Genomic DNA, 10,068 nt, shown 5'->3' with positions numbered 1-10,068 from the left:
CGACGCCATCTCATACATATGTAGGATAGATGACAAATGATTCCATTGGGCCACATTTGACCTGCAAAATAGCGAGCTGTCATCTGCAATGAAAAGGTGGCTACTTTTCGGCCCTCTTTTTGATGTAGGAACACCCGTCAAAGCACCTTCCCGATTTGCTTGGGTGATCATAGCACTAAGAGCTTCTGCACACAATAAAAAGAGATAAGGCGATATGGGATCTCCTTGTCGGAGACCCCTAGTAGGGGTAATCAATCCACAAGGCTTTCCATTGACTAGAATTGAGTATTTCACCGATGTAACACACATCATAATGAGGGATATCCATCGGTCGTTAAAACCCATCCGTCTCATCACCGCCTCTAAAAAACTCCATTCCACCCTATCATACGCTTTGCTCATGTCGAGCTTTACCGCCATAAAGCCTTTCTTCCCCCTCATCCCCGTATTCATAGTATGAAGTGTTTCATAGGCCGTGATGTATGCCAAATATTGCATATTTGGACCCCTTAATTTACTTGTGTTAATCCTTTAGCTGTGTTATTATCTGATGTTCTGTGTTAGTTTTGTGTTTTTAGTATTTTGTAGGTGTTGAAGAAAAAAATACTTTTTGGAAGAAAACATACTTTGAGAAGACCTAGATGATGTGGTTAAGTTTAACCAAATCCAAGAAATGGGTAAATCGGATTAAGGATAAGATTGGATAAAATTTCGAATTGGATTCAAATTCAGATTCTATACGTCTCAGTATTTTGACCATAACTTTTCGCTCACATATCCGATTGAGGTGATTCAAGTGGCGTTGGAAAGCTAACTCAAAATACTACAATTCATTGTGAAATAGGATTTTGCTAATTCGGACGTTTACTATTCCAAAATCGTCCCGTAATTAAATGGTACAAACCTGGACGAATTGTATCCGATTTCAACTTGTAAAACCCTAAGTTTTAGGTCTATAAATAGGGAATTATCAGATTAGTTGAGGGGGCTACGAATTTGAAGATTGCAGAGGAGAAAGAAGAGAGTTTAAGGTTTTCCTAACTTTTGAATCTCTACTTTGTGATTCTTATTTGTAAGTACTCAATTTTACATTATGAATTCAATCAATTTTGTTTTGTCTTTCAATAACATGAGAGGCTAAACCTTCAACTAAGGTTGAAGATGAAGCCTCACTTATGATTAGCAACTTTGTTTCATGTATGTAATATTTCCCAATTTAATGGTTTAATTGCTCTATTGTTTTACTTCTAATCAATTGGATTGAATAACTCTTGGATATCTTTTGTGATTCAAGGATACACTTGATGATTTAAGATTATTCAATATAATTGATTGCTTGGTTTTCTTTGTTAAAAATTGGATTTCCCCTGTGATTTATTCTCTGGATACAATTGATGTTTTGATAAAGATTTGATATTTTCTTGTGATTTCTGGATACAGTTAATGATTTGATCGAATATTTGATTTCTTTTGTGATTCGGGTTATGAATGGATACATGAGATCTTTTGATTAATTCTTTGAAGCAATAGTAAAACAAACTTAAGATTTATATGTGAGAACTTTGGAGAATATTATAGATCATGAAATTATGTTGTTATGAATTTGTGAGTGCGGATTCCGAAACCTTAGTGCTTCGTCATAAGATTTCAATCACTTTAAATTGCTCATGCTTTGGCTTTTTCATTCAAACAAAAAAAAACTCTCAAAAATTTGGAACTAGACTAGGGTTTAATTAATTTAGATTTAAAATTGCTTTCAAGAATACAATTCCCTGTGGGTTCGACCTCGCACTTGCAATCCATTAACTACAATTGATTCGTGCACTTGCGAGTTAAATAAATTTGCACAACAAGTTTTTGGCGCCGTTGCCGGGGAATTGTTTATTTTTTGGAACCAATTTATTTCTAGATCGGTTTTATTCTTCTACTAGTTATAATTAGGATTTTATTTTTCTGCAATTTGTTTTGTTTTATTTGTGTTACTAATACAAATAAAAAAAAAAAAAAAAAAAGATTTTTCTTTTTGTTTTTTGTTGTTGTTTTGTTTGTGTTACAGCCCTGCTACGATCGAGCACACTTGTGGCCAAGACAGCAACTGCAACAGTTCAGTAGATTTTTGCCAAAATCTTTTGGTCCTTTTTTGTGAGTTTTTAGTTTCTGTTTAAATTAATTTCTGCTTGCAATTGTGTTTAGTTAGTTTAATATAATTTAATTTAGTTCAATTCATTTCAGTTTTTAGTTTGTTAGTTTGTTAGTTTGTTAGGTTGTTAGTTCCTTTTTGCATGTTCGGTCGTAGATCTTTAAATCTGGAGTTAAACACTTTTGATCCCGAAATTGAAAGAACGGCGAGAGAGAATCTAAGACAGCCACCAAACTCACCCACCAATTCTCAAAGTTCCGAGTCTGATTCGGAAAAGTCTGTTAAGATGGGAGAACGAAATCAACCTAGATCCCTCAGGGAGCTGTTCGTACCCAATATTACCAACACACCATCGTGTATAGTGTTGCCAGCTACTCGCTTCGAGCTGAAGCCGAGTACAATAGGCCACCTTCCTGCATTTAGAGGATTAGAGAATGAGGATCCATATGTTCATGTGAGGATTTTTTTGGAAATTTGGGACATTGTTAATACACAAAATGCCCCAGCAGAAGCGGTGCGCCTTCGGTTATTCCCTCTGTCCCTACATGATAGGGCGAAATCCTGGCTACTCAACAATAGACCTGGATCTATCACTTCTTGGGATATGTTGCAAAGCAAGTTTTACCACAAGTTCTTCCCAATTTCCAAAATCAATGCCCTCCGTCTACAGATCACCAATTTCAGACAAAAAGAAGGGGAAAGATTCACCGATAGCTGGGAGAAGTTTAAAGAGCTTACTATAAAATGCCCACCCCACGGGTTTGAGAATGAGGTGCTAGTTCAAATTTTCTACAGGGGACTAACACCAAGTGAGCGAAACTCGCTTGAGACGATGAATGGTAGAGAATTCTTAAGTCTTACTGGGGATGAAGCTTATAAAACTTTGGATGAAATGGCTGAACGAGCGCAACAATGGGATTTTCAAGATAGTTGGGACAGACAACAACCCGCTCCCAAGACAGGAAGCATCTATGAGGTGAGGAACGATGCTGAATTAAGGGAGGAGTTCAAGGTTCTCAGGCGTCAGTTTGACACTATGGTCCTAAACAAACCAGTGAATGCAGCAGATACTTACCACGTTGATGCATGCGGGTTATGTGATAGTCAAACGCACTTCACTCAAAACTGCCCAACTCTGTCAACAGAGTACCCAATTGAGCAAGTCAATGCCTTCAATGAGTACAAAAAACCCACCACTGGGCTGTTTTCCGAAACTTACAATCCAGGGTGGCGGAATCACCCTAATTTCTCTTGGAAGCAGAATCAACCACTGAACCAGAGAGATACATCCATTCAAGCTCAGAATCAGTTCAGGCCATCTCACCAAACTCAACCTCCTGCTTATCAATCCACCACTCAAGGGCCACAGCCTGCACCACAGTCATCACTGGAACACATGATGAAAGCATTCATGCAATCAATGGATACGAACATACAAGATATGAAGAATGCTACCATGAGCAACTCCCAAGCTATACAAGAGCTCAAGAATTCCAACTCCCAATCTGTACAAGAGCTAAAAGGTTTCACCAACCAAGCTGTACAGGAGCTGAGGAATTCCAACATGGCTAATGGCAGAGACATACAAGAACTTAAGCAGGCCATGATCAAGGTAGAAGGACAAGTTGGCCATCTAGCAAATCAAGTGGGGGAAAGAGAAAGAGGGAAGTTCCCTAGTCAACCTGTGCCTAACCCAAAAGGGCAATTTGTGATTGGAAGTTCCTCTGCCTCTATGCATGGTCAGGATCATGTACAAGCCATCACCACTTTGAGGTCAGGCAAACAGGTGGATAATCAAGTGGTCATGCCTGAAGAGGCCACTAAGGTTGCAGAAGAGAAGGAAAACCTGGACAAGCCTGCGGAAGACACAGGACCGGACATTGCCATTCCGATTACTGAGGATCCTTCCAAAAAGTATATACCCAAAGCTCCATATCCAGAAAGACTGAAACCGCCAAAGAAGAGCTCGAAGTTCGATGATATTTTGGAAGTGTTCAAGCAAGTGCAGATAAACATTCCATTCCTAGATGCCATCCAGCAAGTGCCTTCTTATGCCAAATTTCTGAAGGATTTGGTCACCATCAAGAGAAAGACGAACGTCCCCAAGAAAGCTTTCCTGACTGAGCAGGTCAGCTCTATCTTGCAATACAAGATGCCTGTAAAGTATAAGGACCCTGGATGTCCTACCATTGCTTGCAAGATTGGTGACAATCGAGTTGAGAAAGCTCTGTTGGATTTGGGGGCCAGTGTAAATCTACTGCCATATTCAGTATTTGTTCAGTTGGGATTGGGAGAGTTGAAATCCACTTCAATTACACTTCAGTTGGCTGACAGATCTGTGAAGGTTCCAAGGGGAATTATTGAAGACGTGCTGATCAAAGTTGATAAGTTCTACTACCCTGTGGACTTCATTGTCCTAGATACAGAGACGGAAAATGCAGAAATTCAAGTTCCAATCATATTAGGGCGTCCCTTTTTAGCTACGGCTAATGCCCTAATCAACTGTAGAACTGGAGTCATGAAGATATCATTTGGAAACATGACAGTGGAACTGAACATCTTTGATATCAGCAAGCAGCCATTTGAGTATGAGGAGGTCAGAAGCACATGCTTAATTGAGGAGATAGTAGAGAAAACTGTCAATGAACCAGATATTGAAGACCCCTTGGGAGAATGCCTGATTGCACTGGGAAGTGACATGGCACTGGACACTTTATTGGAACAAGCTGACGCCTTGTTAGACTCAACTCCTGAGATAAAGACGGAGACTACAGAAATTACTTTGACATCGTCCCCTGATCCATCTTCATTAGCAGCTGAGCCTGTCAAGCGGGAGTTGAAGCCTCTACCAGACACCCTGAAGTACAAGTATCTGGATCCTATAGAATCTCTGCCTGTGATCATTGCTGCCGATTTGGATAGTGATCAGGAACATGAGCTGTTAGAAGTTTTGAGAGAGCATAAAGAAGCAATCGGGTGGTCAATAGAAGATATCAAAGGAATCAGCCCTACAGTAGTGATGCATAAGATTCATCTGGAAGAAAATGCTAAAACTTCTCGCGAGCCACAGAGACGGTTGAATCCGGCCATGCAAGAGGTAGTTCGAGCAGAGGTAATTAAACTTCTGGATGCGGGAATCATATACCCAATCTCTGACAGCAAATGGGTGAGTCCCATTCATGTGGTGCCGAAGAAGGCAGGGATTACAGTTATCAAGAACAAGGAAAATGAGTTGGTCCCCACTCGTGTGCAGTCAGGATGGAGAGTGTGCATTGACTACAGGAAGTTAAATGCCGTGACAAGAAAAGACCATTTTCCTCTACCTTTCATCGATCAGATGTTGGAGAGATTGGCAGGCCATGAGTACTACTGTTTCCTTGATGGTTACTCCGGCTACAACCAAATTCCACTGGACCCCGAAGATCAAGAGAAGACTACTTTCACTTGTCCGTTCGGTACGTTTGCCTATCGCCGTATGCCGTTTGGATTGTGCAATGCACCCGCCACTTTTCAGCGATGTATGATCAGCATCTTTTCAGATATGGTTGAACGTCACCTGGAGATCTTCATGGATGACTTCTCAGTCTTTGGTTCATCATTTAGGGAATGTCTACATCATCTCACATTGGTGCTGGTACGGTGCAAGGAGAAGAATTTGGTTCTGAATTGGGAAAAATGCCACTTCATGGTGAAACAAGGAATTGTTTTAGGGCATGTAATTTCCCACAAAGGTATTGAGGTTGACAGAGCTAAGGTTGATCTGATATCTAACCTTCCGCCCCCGCGGACAGTTAAGGAGGTTCGGTCATTTCTGGGACATGCTGGGTTCTACAGAAGATTCATCAAGGACTTCAGCAAGATAGCAAGACCTCTATGTAATCTATTGGCAAAAGATGTTCCTTTTGACTTCAATGACAAGTGCCAGACAGCCTTTGAGATTCTGAAAAAGACCTTAACTTCTACACCAATCATTCAGCCACCTAATTGGGGGGTTCCGTTCGAGATAATGTGTGATGCCTCTGATTATGCTATGGGAGCCGTTTTGGGTCAGCGAGTAGAGAAGATTCCGCATGTCATATACTATGCCAGCAAGACTCTGAATGATGCACAACTTAACTACTCCACTACTGAAAAGGAGTTGTTAGCTGTAGTGTTTGCTCTGGATAAGTTTAGATCTTACTTGCTAGGGTCTAAAGTCTTAGTCTACTCGGATCATGCTGCACTGAAATATCTATTGTCAAAGAAAGATGCTAAATCTCGTCTCATCCGGTGGATTCTGTTGCTGCAAGAGTTTGATATTGAAATTCGGGACAAGAAGGGTTCCGAGAATGTGGTAGCTGACCATCTATCTAGGCTGGTTGTCGACTTCAATGAAAATGCTGTGCCGATTGCTGAGACATTCCCTGATGAACAACTTATGCACATCTCTCAAAATCATGCACCATGGTTCGCAGACATAGTGAACTACCTTGTCACTGCCCAAATGCCATCACATTGGACTAGGCAAGACAAATCAAAATTCTTGGCTGGGGCGAAGTACTTCTTTTGGGATGATCCTTACCTGTTCAAATACTGCCCAGATCAGATTATAAGGAGATGCATTCCTGAAAATGACCAGCAAAATGTCCTATCTTTTTGCCATGATCATGCATGTGGAGGCCACTTCAGTTCTAAAAAGACCGCGGCGAAGATTCTTCAAAGTGGATTCTATTGGCCCTCCATTTTTCGTGATGCCCATGCCTACTGTTCAGCCTGTGATAGATGCCAGAAGTTGGGGAGCATTGGAAGAAGGAATATGATGCCGCTGAACCCGATCCTTATTGTGGAGCTGTTTGATGTTTGGGGCATTGATTTCATGGGTCCCTTCCCTAATTCTTATGGGTATCTTTTCATCCTTGTGGCGGTGGATTATGTTTCCAAGTGGGTGGAGGCTATTGCCTGCAAGACTAATGATCACAGAGTCGTGTTGCAATTTTTGAAGGAAAATGTGTTCGCACGTTTTGGGACACCACGTGCCATCATCAGTGATGGGGGGAAGCATTTCTGCAACCGATATTTTGAGCAACTCATGAAGAAGTATGGTATTACTCATAAAGTTGCAACTCCCTACCATCCTCAGACAAGTGGGCAAGTTGAGATATCCAACAGAGAAATCAAGAGGATATTAGAAAAGACGGTGAACCCGACAAGGAAGGACTGGTCTCTTCGACTCAATGACGCTCTGTGGGCATACCGGACTGCATTCAAGACTCCAATTGGCATGTCTCCCTACCGACTCGTGTATGGCAAGGCTTGTCACCTCCCTGTGGAATTGGAGCACCGGGCTTATTGGGCTATAAAGCAGCTAAATTTCAACCTCACCAAGGCTGGTGAGCAAAGGAAGTTACAGCTAGATGAATTAGAAGAATTGAGGAATGATGCCTACAACTGTGCCAAGCTATACAAAGATCAGATGAAGAAGATCCATGACCAAAACATTTTGAGAAGATCATTTGAAGTTGGTCAGAAAGTCCTCCTTTACAACTCACGTCTGCATCTGTTTCCAGGAAAGCTCAAATCCCGATGGACTGGACCATTCATAGTGCGTGCAGTTTCTACTCATGGAGCCATCGAAATCCAGGATCCTAAGAATGGAAGTGCTCTCAAGGTCAATGGTCAGCGGTTGAAGCCATTCTTGGAACTGGAAATTTCGGAGAGTGAGGAATTGCCTTTGGAAGATCCTACGTCGTCTACTTAATCATCAGCGGTGAAAAGTCTGGCTGAAGACTGTAAACTTAGCGCTTATGGAAGGCATTCCTTTTTCTTTGGTATTTTTAGTCATTTTTTGTGTTGTTTCGTCTATCTTCATTTTTGTTTTATTTTTGTGTTTTTCAGGACAGGTGTTATTATGAGTAAGTTTGGGGGTCGTCTCTTTGCTCACTCTGGTTCCTTATACCTCTTGGTATTGTGTTTCTGCCTACATTGAGGACAATGTGTGATTCAAGTTTGGGGGTATGGAAAAACACTTTGTCTATCTTTGTCTATTTATTTTTGTTTTTATTTGTTTAGTTTTATTTGTCTTTTTGTGTTAAAAAATTTGAAAAAAAAAAAAAATTAATTATGCTATGTTTTTGTCAAGTTTGAGTTAAACTGTGACTGTGGTTTGCATTTCATTAGCTTGCTTAAAGGGTTGAACACATCATTATGTCATTTGGAGTCTAAGTCCTTTGACTTATTTTTGGGTAAAAGAGATTTCACTTGTTTTGAGATAAATTTTTATGAGCACATTAGCATGTTTTCTGTGAGGTATGATGTTTGAGCTTAAGCTTGTTCTCTTTGAGATTTGTTGGATGACCTATTGATGAATAACCATTGGCTTGCAAGATATAAAAAAATAAAAAATAAATAAATAAAAAGAGAAGGAAAAAGAAAAGAAAGATCATGTTGAGTTTTTCGTTGAGTAACCGGACCTCTTGCCTCATTAAGCATTGAGTGTTCGTGTCAAAAGGTGTGAAATTCAATATTGATTTAAGATATGGCTAGTCTGGCTTCGTAGCCTTGTTGACTTAAGTTACTAAGCCCTTAGAGATGTTTTACATCTAGTGCCCTAAAGCCACTGGCTTGGGAGTCATTGGCCTAACACTTGTTACATGGGTCAATTAGAAAGCTTAAGGGAGTTAGACACTACAAAGTCTGTTAAAAAAAAAAAAAAAAAAAAGTTGCATATCTTGCCTTGGTTGTTTCATCTGTTAGGGATTCTTACAAATTTTATGGAACTTGTCTTGAGTTTAAGCTGAAAGCTTCATGATTGTATGCTAATTACACTTTACACATTTCAGAACATATGAAGTCTAAATTGTTCATTTATGAGTGATTTGATTCTGGATTTCCTTTTGATAGTGATGATGGTGTTTGTCTTTTTAAGTTTGCTCATGAATGAGAACCATGGTTTATGTGAAACTTCTTTCTTGTTAACAACATAGTACTACAATGTTTGTGGGTATCATTCCTGTTAAGCCCTCACGAGACTTCACTCGTCCACTAGGGATGCCTAGGGGTTTAAAAGGCTTGTTGCATATGCTAAATGCAATCGTCTCTCCCACGAAAGAGGATTTATGTTTTGTTTTGTTTTGTTTTCATTCTATTTTTCGTTTTGTTTTGCTAAGGGACTAGCAAAAGTTAAATTTGGGGGTGTTTGATGTGTGCCAAATATTGCATATTTAAACCCCTTAATTTACTTGTGTTAATCCTTTAGTTGTGTTATTATCTGATGTTCTGTGTTAGTTTTGTGTTTTTAGTATTTTGTAGGTGTTGAAGAAAAACTACTTTTTGGAAGAAAACATACTTTGAGAAGACCTAGATGATATGGTTAAGTTTAACCAAATCCAAGAAATGGGTAAATCGGATTAAGGATAAGATTGAATAAAATTTCGAATTGGATTCAAATTCAGATTCTACACGTCTCAGTATTTTGACCATAACTTTTTGCTCACATATCCGATTGAGGTGATTCAAGTGGCGTTGGAAAAGCTAACTCAAAATACTACAATTCATTGTGAAATAGGATTTTGCTAATTCGGACGTTTACTATTCCAAAATCGTCCCGTAATTAAATGGTACAAACCTGGACGAATTGTATCCGATTTCAACTTGTAAAACCCTAAGTTTTAGGTCTATAAATAGGGAATTATCAGATTAGTTGAGGGGGCTACGAATTTGAAGATTGCAGAGGAGAAAGAAGAGAGTTTAAGGTTTTCCTAACTTTTGAATCTCTACTTTGTGATTCTTATTTGTAAGTACTCGATTTTACATTATGAATTCAATCAATTTTGTTTTGTCTTTCAATAACATGAGAGGCTAAACCTTCAACTAAGGTTGAAGATGAAGCCTCACTTATGATTAGCAACTTTGTTTCATGTATGTAATATTTCCCAATTTAATGGTTTAAT

The 10,068-nt window shown here is 39.5% G+C and overlaps 1 protein-coding gene and 1 non-coding gene across 2 annotated transcripts; one reads left to right on the top strand and one right to left on the bottom strand.

The window, feature by feature from the left end:
- Positions 1-2,795: 2,795 nt before the first annotated feature.
- LOC132176765 (small nucleolar RNA R71) lies at positions 2,796-2,902 on the bottom strand. Its single transcript, XR_009439619.1, has one exon. It is a non-coding gene; the product is annotated as a small nucleolar RNA R71 (small nucleolar RNA).
- Positions 2,903-3,743: 841 nt separating this feature from the next.
- LOC132174256 (uncharacterized) lies at positions 3,744-8,035 on the top strand. Its single transcript, XM_059585941.1, has 3 exons — positions 3,744-5,385; positions 5,851-7,804; positions 8,020-8,035. Exons 1-3 carry the CDS (start codon positions 3,744-3,746, stop codon positions 8,033-8,035), a joined length of 3,612 nt encoding a protein of 1,203 aa, XP_059441924.1.
- Positions 8,036-10,068: the final 2,033 nt, after the last annotated feature.

The sequence above is a fragment of the Corylus avellana genome, chromosome ca3, assembly GCF_901000735.1.
Source record: "Corylus avellana chromosome ca3, CavTom2PMs-1.0".
Lineage (NCBI taxonomy): Eukaryota > Viridiplantae > Streptophyta > Magnoliopsida > Fagales > Betulaceae > Corylus > Corylus avellana.
Note: the sequence above shows the minus strand (reverse complement) of the source record. Positions and strands in the feature narration are given on the sequence as shown.